At 39.8% G+C, this 19,437-nt stretch overlaps 1 protein-coding gene across 1 annotated transcript in view; it reads right to left on the bottom strand.

Moving 5' to 3' along the window:
* Positions 1-19,437, bottom strand: part of MCTP2 (multiple C2 and transmembrane domain containing 2) — a 189,501-nt gene that overhangs the window by 17,055 nt on the left and 153,009 nt on the right. Inside the window, exons 18-19 of the mRNA XM_019637847.1 lie at positions 8,628-8,750; positions 6,033-6,074 (exon numbers count right to left, since the gene is read on the bottom strand). Of these exons, the coding sequence (XP_019493392.1) occupies positions 6,033-6,074; positions 8,628-8,750 (165 nt within the window). The remainder of the gene's footprint in view (positions 1-6,032; positions 6,075-8,627; positions 8,751-19,437) is intronic.

Here is a 19,437-nt window from a genome sequence, read left to right as displayed (position 1 = left end):
AAAAAATGTATTCACATTTTAAGAAATGTTAATACTTTGGTCAACATTGCTCAAGCAGTAGTTCGCCGTCATCAGAAGTGTCTGGACGCTGATGGGAACCACTTTGAGCACCTCTTGTAATTGCAGAAGTCAAACGTGACTTGTATTCATCTTTTGTTATTGGTATACACTGAGTATTACAATTTTAATACAGTTTTCCTTTCTTAAAATGTGTATACATTTTTTTGGGCACCGTGTGTGTGTGTGTGTGTAAAATTATATATATAATACATATTATATTATATATAGATATATATATAATTTTTTTTTAAATAGGGAAGACTGATTTCATTAACTGTTTCTCTGAGCCAGTTGACAGACGCTGTGCCACCACAAGGCAAGTGGGGCTAATGGTTGTTTCTATCTGCAACTACTGTAGGGAAATGCAGCATGAACTGCAGTTGCCAACTTAGCTGTGTGTCCTTTAGTTTTCTTTGAGGTGGGAGAAAAAATATTTTTGAGATCAAGCAACGCAACAAGTAATTCTGATTAACCTAAGCCTGGGCTTACACCTCACCCCCCTGGAGCATTTGTGCTTTCCCCACCCACGGACTCTCCACTGCCCAACACAGTGGGGAAACTCTGATAAAAGTACCAATCACATTGCAATCTGTATGACTTACTTTGAGCACCGGGTGTAGAGTTGCAATCTTTGTACCCACAGAGGCTCTCATGCAGAGAAAACACTCTATAAATGTATAATAATGCAGAAAAATGAACTGATAAATGAATGACACGTTTCCCCCATAATAGTGTAGCATGGTCAAAAATAAAGGTGATTTAGGTCGGAAGAGCTGGAGTTGAGTCTTGCTCCCTTCCTATTAAGTTAATTTCTCTTAATTTGGGTTTGCTCATTTGTAGATGGGAAAAATAATATCTAATGTAATGGTTTATTCTGAGGACTGAATGAACTAAAGCACATAAAAACAGCCTTCAGATTATAAAGGCTCTATAAATATTAATATTTTTATAAATCTAATTACTTACCTAGCTCTTACTCAAAATGACCTTGTTTTCAATTATTACTTTTGTGCCATTTTATTACTTACATTACATTATGACTTTTCCCTGGAGGAAAAAAACGGTGTGCCCCACCTTTCCATCAATTATCTTGTAAATTATCTACCAATTATCTCACAAACTCATTGGATAATTGGGACTTAGGGCAAACCACACTGAAACAGGGGGCCTTCGTTAGGAAAGAGGAGCGGAGCAGCTACTGTCCTCAGAAAAACAGTGACCTGTGGGCAATTGAGATACAATGTCCGATGTAGTCGACATTAGCGTGATGTAAAAAATTTTCAGCAGAGAGAAACGAAATTGTCTAGCTGCATTGCAGTCTGTACACTCAGAGCCCTTAACTGGATTCTATTAGACGGTGCACATTAGCTGACAGAAGGATAGATAACCCATCCAATTTCCAGTTTGATGTAGCATTTCACAACGTTTGGGAGTCACATACCAGGTATAACTCCTTACAGGAGACATCGCATACAAAATCCACAAGTACTAGAGATGTTAGTGAGCCTGATAGTAAGTAGGATGACTAACGCTTCAAAAGGTCAGATGAATCACCTTTCTGGATTACTTCGAAAGGTGATGCAGCCAAAACATTCTTAAGAATGGAGGTTTCGTGTTTAAAAGGAAAATTGGAGCTCGTTGATGTGTCCGAGAAAAGACTGCAGGAAATAAGGAAGCCAGGGCTTTTGCAGTCAAACATGCATAAACTGATCATTAAGAATTGGCTGGGATCCATTTTAATATTAAAGTCTTGAAACTAAGATGGCACAGTAGAAATGTTAGCAATTAAATCACTTCGGCACTAAAAAAATCATATTAAATCAAATTAAAAGCAGTTAAATCAGAATGGCCATTTACTCTATTCCCCTGAAAATTATCCATACGCTGGTCCTCTACAATGTGTCCTGTATACAGATTGTATAGGCTTTAAAAATGTGTGTGTGTGTGTGTGTGTACTCAATTACTGTTAATATTTCAAAGGCATTCTTTGACTTTTTATTTTCTTAACAATACCCACACCTTATCATCTTAAAGTACCACTGCTTAAAGTCAATAGCTTAAAACAAAACATCACTAATCAAACTAACTTTGCTGTGTTTTGGATTTTTTTTTTTAGCTGAGCCATTCTACCACCTGTTTACAGCTCAGCTCAGGCTGGAAATCGAACCACTGTTGCTCAGAGATTAAACTCTTGAGCGAGCTCTTAACCAACTGAGCCACTCGGCAGGGCCTTGGGTATTCTTAAGAAGTAAGAAAGGAATCGTAAGCAATACTACTCTCACTATTGGATTATAAGGAGGCTTCTTTCTAGAAAGACAGTCTTCCCTGGTTAAGATACCACCACCGATCAGTCTCTCTCTCTCTCTCTCTCTCTCTCTCTCTCTCTCTCTCTCTCTCTTTCTCTCCCTTTCTCTCTCTCTGTCAACAAGAAAACACAGGGAAGGAGGCACGATGGACCTTATCCAACTCACCCAAAGGACTATGCAGGTTATTTTACAGCAAGAACTCCTTCTGAATACACATGCCCTGTGCTTTTCTCTCCAAGAAGGCTCTGCTTAGGTAGTAAAGAGTGGACTAATCAAGTTTGGATGATGGAAATTATTTTAAAACACAGAAATTGATGGCTGAAAAACTCCTTAAGTTTTAATGATGACATCCTAGCTTGGGAACACAGGATGTAGTATATTTATTGGCATCATCTCATTATAAAACGTTCCACAATTGATCCACACAAATGTATTAGATGTTCCTTATTTTCTTAAAGGAAAACATCCCCATATCTGTTTTCCATCCATAATTAATATGAGAGGGTAATTCCCCTCCCATCCCCCAAATACTGTAAGGCGATTGTGAACTCATTCATTGATCAGCCTACAAGAACAAATCATTCAGTCCTATTTCTGACAACTGAGCTAAAAACAAACCAACCCACAACACAGGCATCACAGTGCAGTTTCTTCATGATAGCAATAGGCAGAGTGGTTTTTTTTTTTATTATTATCATTATTACATGGCCTTATGATTTCTTCATCCTGACGTTAATAGTCAATGCTGAAATAGTCTATGTACGTAATTGTTGGGCTGGAAAAAGAAAGAATCTCTAATGCAAGTATTTATACCTTCTGCAATGAAAACAAGATATTATTGCCTGGTGTGACCTTTCCTAAGTACGGAATACAGCATTTTACACAATAGTTTCTTGGTTCATGCTTCAATTACTGACCTTTACTGTGTAGAAAATTAATGCAATTTTCATTGTAATCCATCCGTACAAATAAGTTCCCCACAGAAGAATTCCACATATGGAATCTAATACAAATAGGAAATGTCAGCTGATGGCTGTGGGCTGAACTTAGCCATTATCTGTGTTCTAGGGTCCCCAGCAAACTGTCCTTGTAACAAGCAATTTCTTCTGTGGCCCATCAGGTATAAGACAGAAAGAAAAAGAAAAAAAAATTTTTTTCCTCTCTTCAAAGTTTAGTTTGTACTTTTAGTTTTCGAAAAGCCTGAAAAGCTAGTTCCCCGAAAGTTCTATGTTCTAACTTGAAAGCTGACAAAAGAAAGGAAGGCAAAATTGTAGCGTCTAATTTGGTTTCAAATACAGATGACTACCGTGGACTTCTGACAAGAAGAAGGAGAAAGAGGCTGTAGTGATATTATTTTGCAACAATCCCCGGTCCAGACAATAAAAGTATATGACAGACCCCAGACCCGGTCCTGGTCTGTGCGCTGGAGACAGGCAGAATATGGGAAAGTGTCCACGTCCTGAGGAAGTTGTGCCAAGAGGCCCCAGCCTGCTTTCATCTCCACAGTTGTCTGCAATGGTATTTGGTGGGAAGGGGAGCTGGCAATTAAGGAGTGTCACTTTCAAGATGGATAGGTCGGCTAGAAAGGAGTTGCCTCTCTTCTTCGAGTTTGGAAGGAAACGGCGGTGTGTTTATAATTTGTAAACAGTTCATCGCTCGTTGGGGGTGTAACAGTTCCCAGAAGCGTGGTCTGTCATGTCTAACATGCAACAGAAGCCAGGAGGGCTGTGTGGAGGAAACCCTTTGATACAGACACAGGGGAGGGGAGTGGCCCTGTGCCTGGGTGGGGAGGTCTGTGACGAGCACATCTCAGTGGTGCAGGCTGCTCTACACGGAGAAGAAATGCTAGATTGTAATGTGTATGTGGGTGATGTGTGCTCTGGGAGATCTGACGTGGAAAATCCCTCTCGTTTACGCCAAAAGATATGGATGAGGACCCCGAAGTTGGCTGGTGACCTCTAACGATAGGAGTACGGTTGTGTTAAGCAGGAGATGCATGGCCAGAAGTCAAAATTTCACATCAGGCTTATTATTATTTTTTTTTACAAGATTTCACAAAAAATATATAAAATTGAGGAAGCAAAACAAACACGACCGTGCTGTGGCTATAAAAGACCCTGTGAGAATATTACAGTCCAAGTAGATCGAGCGCCAAAATGGCCCTGGAGGAAAGGAGAGAGTCCCAGTACTAGCAGCCTCAGTGTGAGATGGTTGGACACGGCTGTCATGGCTCCAAGGCACATCTACTTAGATGCTGTGGTCCCGACTCAGGCATCCTTGTCCCAAAGGGCTTGAGGCAGAGCCCAGAGGCTGTACCTCAAGACCTCGGGCCCCAGGTAGCTGTGGAGGCCCCTTCGCATAAGGTTAGACCTTGGCAGCCACTGCTGTACACTTCCTGGCCCAAATGTGTTGCCGGCCATTGCCTTCTTGTTGGATGCTATCCTTTATCAGATGGGCCAAAGACACAAGGTCACTAAAAGGCAGACGATGTCCACCTCCTTCCATGGCTGGCTCATTTTTAATGTCCCGGCCAAACGGAAAGAAATCTTTCACACTTCCCAGCCTTGGTTAATACAATTCAAAATTTTTCCCAGTATAGGTTTAAAAGGATTTCAATAAGACGCAAGTGTTTCCTTTGGTAAAACACCCCTTCATCATGCACTATCCCTTGGCTGTGTCTAGTTTTAATGTTCATAGATTTATGTCACTCAGAAACCACCCACACAAATTCATCAAGGAGGAAGATATCTCTGCGCGACCTTTATTCTGAAAAGGGTCAATGCACTTTCTAAAAATATTTTACTGCTTTATTTTATTATTTTGCTATGAATAATCATTTTAGCACAACAAATAAGGTTTACTTGGTAATCCACCCAGTGTGCTTCAAATGGGCAAAGCCCACCTGACTCTCTCGATTCATTTTAAGGTTGTTTGTGTCACGGAGCCAGTGTTTTTAAATTCATTTCTGTTTCCCGGGAAATTTATGCTGGGTCCTTCATTCTTAGGGCCCCCCCACACACACGCCTTTTGCCCTTTTCCTCCCCCCGCAGGCTTCCTGGACGCTGCCCACAGGTTCTAAGGGACCTAGAAGTCCATTACGCTCGCGGCATCTCATTTGGCTTTTTTTTTTTCTTGTTATTCCAGAAGGTTTGTCTGAAAGCGTAATGACAACAAAAGCAGCAGATTTGAGAGATTCTCCCAGGAGAAGGAAAAAGGACAGATGTACACAGACATATAGCTGAACACGTTGCCAGCAACAGCTGGGGAAGTGACAGGCTCTGACGTGGGTGACCACCCCACCGAGCACAGCCATGAACCTAAAAGAAAGAGTGTTCACTTGATTTGCTCTGACTTCCTCGGCTACCTTTTAGACACCAAGGAGAAGGAGAATGTCCCCTTGCATCAAATGACAGGCCTCCTATAGGTATGCTTTTCATAATAACATTTCAGTTATTCCTTATATTTTACCCCCGTTCATCCTTATTTAAAAAAAAATAAGAATAAAAAAAAACACTTAGAAAGAGATATACTCATTAAATGACAAGAATATTAATGTACTAGTCACTCCATAGTACTAAAAAACATAGAATTTGACCCAATCTAGAAGAATGCTATCTAATGAAAATATTATTGTCACCTTTCATGTTCTTTCTTGAGTGCACTCACCTTGTCATCTTCCTCCTCCTCTTCATCAATGTCTGTGCTGTCCTGAAAGGAAAAACCACAATGTGTTCACAAAATATCAACTGAAATCGCCAAGTGCAAATTGAACTCATGCACATTTTTAAAAAAGTTTTCCTACATCATTTAAGCACTAGTATTTTTAAAATGCATTATAACCCCTTCCAAAGTAACTCTTTTCAAGTTCAGGGACGCTGTGGCAAAAGCATAAACGATATGCATAATCTACATACAACTTAACTATAAATAAAGCTATTAGGCAAGTGCCCTTTGAAGGCACCTACAGCTTTAAAAATGCATTGCCGAGTTGTACTTCTTCTGCAAACAATTTTGCTCTTATTCTGACAAATGAACCAACTGCTACGTTAAGGCTGAGAGTACCATACTCCGTTTGTGCTAGGCTCATTGTTATAATGATTTCTCTTTTCCTTTGGGGCCATTACTGAAACATTAGACAGTAGAAAATGCATTAGTCGGAATATAATCAATCTCAAGAATAAGTTACAGGTTTCTATACAGTGCGATTGTTTTCCTTGGGCTTTGGGGTTGTGGGGGGTAGGGGGGGCAGGTGAGGGAAGGAAACTCTAGGCTCTGATCTGGACTAAAGGCGCCTTGCTTTAGTTCAGGGGTCAAAGGCCCAGCTGTGATGCAAATGGACTGGTTCAGATGCATTTAGAAATCTTGACTATCTCATAGGGAAATTTCCATCCGGTCACTGCCATCTTTAAAAGCTAGCACATGTTGGTTCACTATCAGATGGGTTCAGTAGCTCGGAAAGAAGGCGAGGTATTAGAAAACTAGGGTCTATTTTCAGCTTGAACACTTACCTTTCTGCTTAAACTTAAAGGTCAGTCATGCTGTTTAGATGTCATTGTTCCCATAGAAAAAAGATTTGTCAATATCATGCTCTTAAAAGGGAGTAACTCTGGAGTAACCAGAGAGTACTCGGCTATACTCCATAAAACCTCTGAGCAGCAATCAAGCAATGTCTCCAGGGCTGGTACCTCATTACCTCCCAGGATTCCCATGAACTTCAACTAGCACTTTGTGTGACACTAGCCTGTTCACCATTGGCAGCAAGCATGTTTTGTGAAAGCGAAGTGATAAAAGCAAACAATAACAAACACATGTTCTGGGAGAAAAACCACTGGAATTACAAGTTAGAAGTCTTTAGCTTGAGACAAAGTCTTGCTGTGTGACTTTGGGCAAATCGCTATGCCAATCTGAGCCTTAGTTTCATCGAGCATAAAAAGAAAATAGTAATTCTTGCCTCCTTCATGGTTGTGTTATCGAGATTACATTAGGTAATACATTGGAAACTGTTTTGTAAATGAAAAGGTTTTTATACACACGTATACATTTACATACACATATACATAAGTGTACTTGGGTACCCATGTATATCTTTATATATATAGCAAACAAATACATACCCAGGCTATAAACATATACATCATATATAGCTGGAAAAATAAAATCTGATTAAAAAACGGAAAAATATTAGTCGACAGCATTTTTATTACAGATGTTTCTCTGTAAAAATTTCCCTCACCTGTATCTCGGTGAAACTTAGTCTTTAAATGAAACTTACTTTAAAAGTATTTATTTATTAGGTGGTTCTAGCATCTTTAGGCCCTTCTTTATTGATCTATATCCATGCATTAAACAATAAAAAATCAAACAGGACAGAATTTTGAAATTCCTTGAGGTTTTTAATCCATGCCAAAAGACTCATTTCCCCCCAGTTCCCGTATGTCCCAAAGGACACCAGAACTATCCCTTTAATACCCATTATTTCAGAGCTTTTTAAAAAAATCATGAGAACAGTATAAGGACATACGGGTAAAGATGGTCAGCTTGTGAGTCTTAAAAAAAAAAAAAAAAAACCAATGTGAACCTGATCTGCTATCAGGTCTCAAAACCTTAGATTTTTGTTTTAAAAGTTGGTTCTTGAATCTGATGTGCCAAGATTATACCATAAAGCAAGTCCCTAAATACAAATTCCTGCTCACGCAGGGCAGGAAAAGATCCTCTGGGCTGGGAGGAAAGGGGTAGAGGAAAGAGCTGCGTCAGAAGTGAAATAAGTGGTTGCTGGGGGATGTCTTTGAGAAGAGGCCTCGGTGGGGCTTCCTTGAACCATGGTAAGTTTGAGATTTACAACCAAAACTTGAACACTCCAGAATAGAGGGGCCCATGCCCACCCACTCTCAGGGGACCACCGAAGGCTTTTCTCTGGTGGTTGAGAATGTTCTTCGAAGTCACCTTATGGAGAACCAGATGTGTACACAGACATGTTCTGCTGGCATGGAAATTATGACCTAGAACCAGCGGGCTCTCCTCAGGCTAAGAACGTAGGCCAAGACAGAAACATCAGATGCTACAGACGGGAGCCTTCAGATCGCACCCGATCAAAGATCTCCACTAGGACGTGGATATATGTGCAGAGTGGCTGCTCAACTCTCAAACCAAATGGACTGGGGCTCTACTCAGGGGGTGCTGGTGGTGCTGCTGTTGCTGGCTTATTGTCATTCACACATTTTTTTCTCCAGTCAAATGTCAGAATTGTTGAAATCTGCTCACCTGGCTGTCTTGGATGCTGCCGGCCTTCCCTTTCGTGGGTCTGATGAAATTGTACACAAAGAGCAGCAGCAACGCCAGGGGGATCATGTACAGTTCAAAATTCCAGACCGTGACCAAAAACACCTGATTGGGAGAAAAGACCAAAATCACTGATTGAGGAAACAGTATGGGAGCAATATTAAATTCCTAGTCATTGACTTAAGGAACTGAAACGAGGGGCTCTCTCTATAGTATCATTTAGAAACAAACAGGTTAACACACACACACACACACACACACACACACACACACACAGATGTGCAATGATTAACACAGTTTTAGCACTGGTAGTAGAATGCGGAAGATATAGAAATGAGTTCACCAGTCACACGCTAGAATAGATGGATTCAGTAGCCCCGTACCTGGAAACCCCGTAAGCCTATCAACCCTGTTTTTTGTTCTTAGACTTCGTGTACCAGAATGGAGGTAAAATAGTATGGAGGCCTCCACAGTCTCAAAGAGGGAGGCCCCAGACCAAATTTTGCAAACAGTAAGGTTTATTTGAATTGGAGCAAGGGATTACTTTTAAAATTGGCTGCCGAAATTTAAAAATCCAGATATTTCAGAAAAAAACGTCAGATTTCCAAAGTCTCTTTTAAAATCTTAAAATCTTCCAATGTTGAGGCTGGTTGGCCACAAGAAAATGATGTGCTAGAGCTGCCGACATCTGACCAGGTAGGCGCTTAACCTGCCCAATTTCTACCAGCCCCTGAATTTGTGATCCCTACCATGAAAGGACAAGCAGGAGCTTGGATCTGAACCCAAGTGTCTACGCTACAATGGTCTCTGGAGACATGAATGCAAATAAGACATCGCCCGACCTCCAAGGGACACACTAATTAGTAGGACAAATAAGAAAAGAACACATGGTAATTATTTCATAAGGCACGAGTCAACTCTTGGACATATTACTTCAAAACTTAAGCCTCACTTTCTTTTCAAACCACAGGTAGTCCAGAAGATGATATAAGATAATTTGCAGTTATCAGCTGTCAGCTCTTAAGTGCTGAAAAAAGTCACTCTTGTAACATATCAACTTAGAAGAGGCAAATTATTACATCCTAAATATTGAAACTTCCATTCCAAAAGCAGTATTTGTTTTACATATTACTGAAAACTTTTTCTGTCATATAAATATTTTCTTTTTGTAGATATTATATATTTATTGCTTATGTTTTGGTTGCAATTGTAAATTTAATCATTTCTCCGACTATATTTTTCAAACTGGTAATTGTTGGCCTATAAAAGTTAATGATTTGTATATATTAATTTTTTAAATTAGTAAGTTTACTGAATTTTCTTATTGTTTCAAATAGCTTTTCATTTCATTCTTTTGGGGTTTGTAAGAATAAAGTCACATAACTCTCAAACAAAGAATTGCTTCTGTTTCCTCAAATATCTGCAACTTACTTTTTTCATACTTAATTTCATTACTACAAACAAAACAATATTAAATAAAACCGTTGAGAGGGATATCATTGTCTAATTCCTGAATTTATTTAAAATGCTTTTAATGTCCATTTTCAATATACACATACGTTCTTATTAATAAGATAGTATAATAAGACACCAAGTGCAATGCATGGCTATTTCCCCCAATGCTTTGGAATCCCTTCATTTGAAATTTATTATTATTATTATTATTATTATTATTATTATTATTATTTTATGTATTCTTTTTTTTTAGCTGAATCATCCTGCCACCTGCTGGCAGCTTAGCTCAACTCGGCCCAGGAATCGAACCGGCGACCCTGTTGCTCAAAACTGACACTCGTGAGCTAGATCTTAACCAACTGAGCCACTTGGCTGGCCGTTGGAATTATTTAACAGTCTATCTTGCTTTGACAGTAGATTTAAGACTAGAAAATAGCCAAATTACATGAAGCCAAGTCTCTGAATTACTCTCAAAAGCCCTATTTAAAAAACAAAACAAAACAAAAAACCTAAATCAAGTCCTATCCCTTGATATATTGTTTCCTCAACTAATCTGAGAAGGGGATACAATTTATTTTCTTGTAACACATTTACCAGCCTGTGAAACACTGCTAATTCTACACCAGTTTCAGAATGTTAACCACTGCCAAGGGTTACAAACCCAAATGCCCACAGGGGTCAAGCAGGTAAAACGTAAAGAAGTACAGGAAGTGAAGAATCACCACCACCATCATGCTTCTTAAAGCAAATGAATGAATACATCCAAGTGAAATGGAAAGTGATAGAAGCATGAAGAAAATCACTTGGGAGATAAAGTCTGTTTCGTCTCCACTTTACTGATTATTTCTGCAGACAAGCACTGAAGCCATTCATTGGTTCAAGAGAAGACATTTACTTGGTTATTACTTTGTGTTCAACCCGAATACTAGAGAGTGGCAGCCTTTGGATTAGACTGACAGTTGAGTAGGAGAAAGGAACTATAAACAAGAGATGTGACAACGGTAAAAATTTTTAAAGGCTTCATGAGCCTAGAGATGGTAAAACATCCAACAGGGGTGGATCCAACAGGGAACTGAGCAGGTGTCAGGTAGTGGAAAGGCCTGTGTGACATGGTACTCAGACGAAGATGCCATCAACGAAACGGGAAGTCATTTATGGATTTTTAAATAGAGAAATAATAGGATCTAATATTTAACTAGATTAACTCTGGTAGCAAAGTACCCTTAATTATGGGAATGGGGTGAGGAAACGAGAAACTGAGAAAAATTTTAGGGAGAAACTGCAATAGCCCAGGAGAAAGGTCAAAAACACTTTTGTCTGGGGTGCTAAGGGATATTTCATAGAAAATATAGGCTTTTGTTGGTTCTTTAAACATGGCTTGGAATTTGATTAACTGTGGGAAGGCATGTGGATAAACACCAGGATTTTGAGCCCAGTTACACTCACCCACTCACTAGGAATTACTTCTGAGTCCTGGGCAACCTTCAAGTCATTCTCAAGCCCCCTAACTATTTTTGGTTTGCCTGGAAGTAGCCCATCTGTTCCTCTCCCCACTGGGGTTGTACAATCTCATACGTACAATCTACAGTGTGGACAGGCGCCTAGTTTCCTCCTCCACCGCCTGCCCCTCCAGACATAGACTAGCAACCACCGGGAAGGCAGACTGAACAAAATCAAACACCAAAATCTTTCACAAGTTGCTGATAACACGTGACTTCCACATATTTGTAATTGCAGTCTCCTAGCTATTCACAGGTTCAAATGTCCATAGTCGGTAATCTCTCCCCTTCTCCCAGACATATGCCTTTTAAAGTTACTTCCTACACAAGGACCCAGTGCTGGCTTCAGAAATCCATATCCATCAGAAAGCAACATGAATGGAAGTAATGAATGACCTGGCTGTGGCAGGCAGAAAAATGGTACCCTAAGGACATCCATGTCTTATTCTCCAGAACCTGTGAATACGTTACATTGCGAAGGGCATTAAGGTTATAGATGGAGTTAAGGCTGCTAATATGACCTGGACACAGCGAAGTCATCATGGATTATACGGTGAACCCAATGTAATCACAAGAATCCTTAAAAGCAGAAGGCAGAGGCAGAAGAAGAAAGTCAGGGAAAGATGTGAGGGCAGAAGCAAGGTCAGAGGGATGCCATGTGAGGGCTCAGTAACGTGCGCTTGATGGATTTAAAGTTGGAGGAAGGAGCTATTAGCCAAGGAATGTGGGCAGCCTCCAAAAGTTGGAAAAGGAAAAAAAAAAAAAACCAGGTTCTCCAGGACCACCAGAATGAAACACAGCCCTTCGGACACCTTGATTTTAGCTCAGTGAGACGGGTGGCAGACTCCTGACTTTTAGAACTATAAAATAATAAATGTGTGTTGTCTAAAGCCATTTACTTACATGGTAGTTTGTTACAGTAGCCAGTGAACACTAATAAAGTGGTATAATGTGAAAGGGGTGAACATAGCTCAGGAAATTATGAAAGGTCCAGGTTCCACCTAGAAAGTGGTAAGGGACAATAGACCCCAATCATGGCAGAAAAGCTTCACAAACCTCAGCTCTGATCACACCCCAAACTCGTCCTGTCCTAAGTCTGACTCCCCCACCCCACCCCGTCCTCTAATAAAACCTTCAATTTCAACCTGTGCTTCCAATTCATATCCTGGTTGCCATGACATACAGAAAGTTTACCAAATCAACATCCATTAAGCGTCTGTTCTCTGGAGATCCAAATGCATCAAAATATACAATTTCTGGTGTTTACTTGGCACTATCTTTGACCATTTCTACTTGTCACAGGATGAACTGGTGAGTTCACTGCTGGGGGAGGGGGTGGGAAATCAAACTGGGTGACTTGCCTTGTCTCTTAGAGACAAAACTCCAACCGCTAGTTCTAGTTTGTGTGGGAATGACCCAACTGATAGTTTATTTCCAGTGTTTTTGCAAAAAGACACCTGGGTTATGTGTTTTTCACTTTCATTATCCTCTATGACTGTTTAAATAAAGAAGGTATATAATTTTCAAACTACCTGTTCCCAATAGCACTACAATGAACATTTCTATAAAGAATGTAGGCAATTCCATTCTGATTTTGAGGAAGTCTATACATAAAAATTCTATATACTCTTAACATTAAATATAAATTAGAGATTTTTAGACTGAATTCTTCAAGACATGGAGTTTTTGTTGACTTTTGTTTTACCCTTTTGGGTGTACTAAAGGATTCTAAACAAAAAAGAAACAAAATGTTTCTAACCTGTATTGATACACAAGTTTCTGACTAAATATGTAATCTTTTTTTCTCTTTTAAGTATGAAACATTGATTAAAATCCCATTGTTTGCATCATGTGACTAGCTACCCTATACTTTACATTTTGTGATGATTTTATGTAAATGGAAAAAAAGTTAATCCATCACCTATGGCCCAGTAAAAATCCCCACACCACTCATAAAGGCAGAGCAGTTAGTTTAAAAAGTAGAAAAGCACTAAACCAAAAGAAAGCAAGAAAGCATCTAATATGCTGGAACTATTGGCTTTTTTTTTCCCCCTACAATGTTCATAATCTCAGGTCTAGAATCACACAATAAATTTCTCATTATGCGTTTTTGCAGAAGCTGGTAATTGAGCAGTTGAAAGTCTGACTTTGGTAAATACATCTTTCAAAGCCATCAGCAAATTCTCTGCTCTGATTAAAGGAAGGGAGGGGGGAAAAAATCCTCACACATTTACTTATTCCCCCATAAAGCTGAGGATCTTGAAGAGGTCAAGAAAAAAAATTCCATTAAATGTACCGATAAGTGTCTCACTCATTCCAGAGGCGTCATTGTTGGCACTGGGGGCCATCCTCCATGGTAGAAGCCCAAGGGGCGCTAATTGTGCTCTAAGTGGACAAGCATTCTCTAAAAGTGTTCTCTGACTTTGGGCCCACAAACATCAGGCTGCCATTGTGACTAAAAGCTTAAACTTAACACTTAGGAGTTACTCCTTCATGTTCGTAGAAAGACTGGATCAGAATGAATAGAAGGAGGGGGGAAAGAAAACCGCTTTGGGTAATAAAGCAAGTGTATCTAATTAGCATTAGTGCAGTGATAGAGGAAAGCAGCTCGCTGTATTAAGTTACTCCACTTGCAGCATTATTTCTGGCACTAAAAGAAGCAGGGTTGCAATAAGTTCACATTAAGCCTGCAATAGCGCCGTCCATATTCAATGTGCTTAAAACCGGTGAAGGGGCCTCAATCCTGGAATCCTCCAACAGTGATTAGTGGGCAATGCTATTTATAGCCAAGTCCAATTCCTTTAGGAATCGTATCAGGAATGGCTTGGATGGTCTCCCGTCACTCAGGCAGACTACCTATCTGCTTAATGAAAAGAAAATTGTGTTTGTATCAGAGCCACACACACTTGCCACTAAAAACAGAAACGATGCCAGGGTTTGGATCTTCCTGTCCTTAGAAATGCTTTCAGGAGTTCTGAATTTATTGTCATCGAGAGGAGTTCAAAAAGCTTTCCCGTGGTGCTGAGACAACACAATAAACCAGGAAGAAACCCAAAATACAGTTTTTAAGCATGTATGTGCATACACACACACACACACACACACACACACACACACACACACACACACTCTTTCACTAAAACCATCATTTGATCGCTCAAATAGGAGTTCAAATCAAAACCCACCAACTATAAATTCAATAATTCAATTTTTGGCCCGCTCTATTAAAAAATCTGTTGCATCATGTAAATAATTGTGCTCAAAACAACAACAACCAAAAAAAAACAAAAAACAAAAGAAAACCTGAAACAACAATGACAACAATGATCCCATTTAAAGAAGCTGTTTGAATTTTCACATCTCTAATTTCAAACAAGAAAAAAAGAATAAGTTTGATGACATAAAGAGAAAAATAAAGCCTTCCTCGGCTTTTTTTAGGATCCGATACATTTAAGCACAGAATGAAAATATTTAAAAGGGTGCTTTCAAAACCAAGAGGCAGCTGTTCAGGTAACAGCAAAGCTAGGAGACTGTTTATTTTAATAAAGCTATTATGTGCGCACAGCCCCAAATTCGGAGTGGCACCGAGGCCAGGGCATATCTAAACTATCACCACCTGTTTGCCCCGAAAAAAATCAATTAAAGTCACACTTTCCAAGCACTCCCTCTCTGTCCAATAAAACGCAGCTTCGTCCTGAGACTTGAGTCGGAAGAAATGTACTTGAAACCTAAATCCTAAGTCTCGCATTCTCACCCTCTCACATTCGTATAAACTAGCCACAGTAAAACCAGCCTTCAGGGGCAGGGGTTAGACATGGGAGGGAGATGGAGGCTAGAAAAGGGAGGAAAAGAGAAAGAAATTCCTACTTGTATCCGTCTCATCCTGAGAATCGTACCTCATTTGGTGAATTCCAATAATTTCTTCAAAGGCTCTTTTTTTTTTTAATTTCCTTTTCTTTCTTTCTTTCTTTTCTTTTTTTTTTTTTATTTTCTCTTTCAGAACAGAAAATTCTGTGCTACATTTTCTGTGCAAGAGAAGAGATCCAACTTTGCAAGTTGAAAGCAAGGGCAGGGAAGCCATCCCCGAGTGTTTTAGTAATTAAACGAATATGCATAATGAACCATATGCCCAAAGGGCCTGTTCTTCATGTGGGCCAGATTTTTGTTTGAATTTTTAATTTTTATATACAGATGAAACATTCAGTGTAATCTGCCGACAGTGGGAGAGAACACACTCACGAAGAAAAAAGTGCGAGGGGGACAGTCCATGCAGGAGCTGGGACGCTACAGAAATTCTCCTCTAAAGATGTTGATTCCAACGTGTTTTTCCTCCCTCTAGCAATTGTTCTCGTCATCTGCTCACAGTCTTCAAGAGACACATATAACGAATACACTGACAGCTTTATACAGTATGAATAAAATACAGTGCCGTCAGCTGAAAAGTGTGAAAAGCCCATGGGACAAACAAGGATTTCTTTAAAAAAAAGAAAAAAAAAATCCTTCTACTACACCCATCATTCAGACTACCATCTTGAATTACAGGAAATCCTCCCAAGGAAGCTACATAAACATTACATTGCAGGCTCTAGGCCACATATATTAGCAACCTCAACTGATCTAAGAGGAATTCTTACCTCTCAATGATGCAACTGCATAGTGGGTAGAAACCGCTTAGGGCAAAATATAAGCTTGCCCTCCCCGCTCCTACAGCAACACAGACTGTGAATTAAGGAGCTCAATGTGCTCTTGAAAAACATACAGATCCGCAGCATTTCCTAAACTAGCACGGTGAAAAGAACTGCTAAAACCTCTCTGGAAGCTTTTCAATGTCGTTTAGAAAACACTGAGTTATAATCAAAACAACGTTAAGAGATACAGTGTCTAATAAAATTACTATTATCAGCTTTGGACACACAGGATCCATCCAGTACATCTTCTCTTGGGGCGGGGGGCGGGGGGGAGCAAGAGAGCTTTTTAAAAGTGTGTTGGCACAACGTTTGAAGTGGACAACGATGGCATGGATAAAGTTAGCAGGTCCTGGGTAGGGGTCAGTCATGCCTAATTCATGATGCACATTTCAGAATAGAGTGACTGTGTGTGTGTGTGTGTGTGTGTGTGTGTGTGTGTGTGTGTGTGTGTGTGTTGTGTTGATGGGGGAGGAGGTACAGGGGAAATGCTAAAATAAAGACCACTTTTCCCCACTGCTTCGACTGAAATAACCTAAAAGCAAAATGCCATACTGGGCCTTATGGCATGGAGAAAAGATGACGAAAACAACTCGGTGATCAGAAGGCACTGTGAACTCTTGGACTCCTTTCAGCCCCCTTCCTCCACCCCACCCCCCCCTTCTTGAACACAGATATGCTGTCGTTTTCACAATGTAAACACCAGAATGGAATGCAAAGAATTTAAAGAGCAAGTCATAATGGAGCTGTAAATAACATCCCTCATTGCTTTTGCTCTCCATTCAGAGCGTATGCTTTTGACACCGGCTGGGTTACTTGATCTAGTGGTCTCGGTGGAAAGACAGATAAACTTCCAACGGCAGGCAGAAGACAAAAATTGACAAGGAGCGTCACCTTTCCTGACTGTTTAAATCCTTTAAGGAAGTGTCGGAGCAATTAGAGAGGGAGTGTAATCTTTGCAGACTGCATTAACACTCTCCGACCTCCCAGACAATAGATCAGACCTCAGACACATAATGCTTCCCTAAGGCTTTTTAGCCAGTGTATTTGATTTCTTAGTCACTCCCTGTGTTGCTATAGGTATCTTCCACGTAGAAGGCATTATTCAAGATCACTGCTGTCCCCTAGCTCTGAGACGGGACCGCAATCAAGCAAAACGCAGGAAAATCGCTACAACCCTCAGCGGTATTTCCTGTATCTTTAAGATGGGGGTGAGGGGGCGAGTCCAAATTTCTGGGAAATCATCTTTCACAGTTCTCTCATTATTTTTGTCAAGCTCCAAAGTCTGCTCTGCAAAAGTGAGTTAGTCACATTAATATGCATAGGTCATTGGATGGGGGGGTGGGAGTGGGGGCAACCTACCAAACATTAGACGTTTTGGGTCTATAAAATGAACTTCCTAATAGATTCACTGAGGAACACACCATGTATGATAAACAACACAGTGATATGCAAAAGAAAGCAAAGGGGGGAACATCGAATAAACTCCTTGCACTGCAAGCTTTTAAATCTTCATTCTCTCCTGCAGGATACACGGCAGGACGCACTGGTCAGGCAATAACCTACTTCCTGATGAATACATCCTGTTCCAACTGCTAATCTCACAGTGGAAGCCTGGCTTTCCCCATTTATTATAAACATTTTCAAGAACTGCTTACCACGATATATATATATATATATATATTTTTTTTTTAATGGATTAGAGTTTTGGTCAGCTGCTAACAGAGCAGAGAAGTGAATATTCTTTATATGAAGGCTGCAAAATAGGTTTTCTGAGGGTTTGACTTACTTTCCACTGTCTTCCCTCATGAGAAATTGGAATAGCAATTGAAACAGAATATAAGAAGGCTAGGAGGTTTCTTTTCTTTTTTTCCTCTCTCCCCTCCTCCCCGCCCCCTTCTATTATAAGAAATCCTGTATCTGATGGTATGGTATACAAGACCTTATTGGTTTTGAACTTCACCGTTAAGACTTTGCGAAATGTTCAGAAGGGAGACAAGACTGAACTAATTTGCTCAAGACCTTCACAGTTGTCTGTTGATGACACTCAATATCTAAAGCCTAAAGCATTTAAACCAAAAAATAATTACATTTTCTTAGAATCAAGGCAGTTCCCCCTTGAAAATGTGCGCTGCCAAGGTTTTTTTAAATGAGACTACAAGAAAAGAAGAGAGCTGAGAATTAGCTTTATGTTTAAGCAAATCACTTTAGCGTTAGCATTTGCAGACCCAAACTTAAGAGAAAAAGGACACATGAAAATATATATTCACAAAAAGCAGTTTAAGAACTTTTGAACCTTAACTAGCAGGAAGGAAAGACCTACTGAATGTTTCAACTTTGCTTTGATAATAGCTAATGTCCAAAATGAAATAAAAATAATTGAAAAAAAAAAAGGTATCATATCCATGATGCGTTTTCTAACATTTTAAAAGAAACTGTTTATGTTGTGGTTTTGATCCCTGGGTAAAATAGCTTTCAAGGAATTTGTGATCCCGCTCAGATTAAAACTAACCTTCAACAATTACCTAAGGAAGGAAATGCCCATTGGAAACAACAGGAGTTGATACTCTGATTTGAAGGTGTATCTATGTACACACACACACACACACACACACACCACTATGCCCACCAATGGCACAGGCATGAAATTTTAGCTATACGTCAAGAAAAGCGAAAAGAAAAGAAAAGAAAAAAAGACTTAATATGGTTATTTGCCATCGGAAATCAGTACCAACTCGGCAATAACCTGGACGTTAATTCCTTGTGTGTAAAGATGAACATGCCGTAGACTATCTGAGAAAATGATTACAAAAACAGAGATTACCTGACATGGAAATTTCATATTTCTACTAATGTAATGATTTCTATTGGTCCATGATGGTATCAAATTAAAAATAAATTGCTGAACTTAAAATCCCCCAAAAAAGCAGTCCACAGAAATTTACCTTTGGGATTTTCATCATTTATGAGTTTCTATCGCCACCTGCAGGACTATCTTTAATGGTTAGGCTATTTTGTTCTTTTCCCTTTTCCTTTTTTTCTTGCCCCTCCTCCCCACCGTGTGTGTGTGTGTGTGTGTGTGTGTGTGTGTGTGTGTGTGTGTGTGTGTGTGAGAGAGAGAGAGAGAGAGAGAGAGAGAGAGAGAGAGAGAGA

Source organism: Hipposideros armiger, unplaced genomic scaffold, assembly GCF_001890085.2.
Source record: "Hipposideros armiger isolate ML-2016 unplaced genomic scaffold, ASM189008v1 scaffold_35, whole genome shotgun sequence".
NCBI classification, from domain to species: Eukaryota; Metazoa; Chordata; class Mammalia; order Chiroptera; family Hipposideridae; genus Hipposideros; species Hipposideros armiger.
The sequence above is the reverse complement of the archived record's forward strand: the minus strand, read 5'-3'. Positions and strand labels throughout refer to the sequence as shown.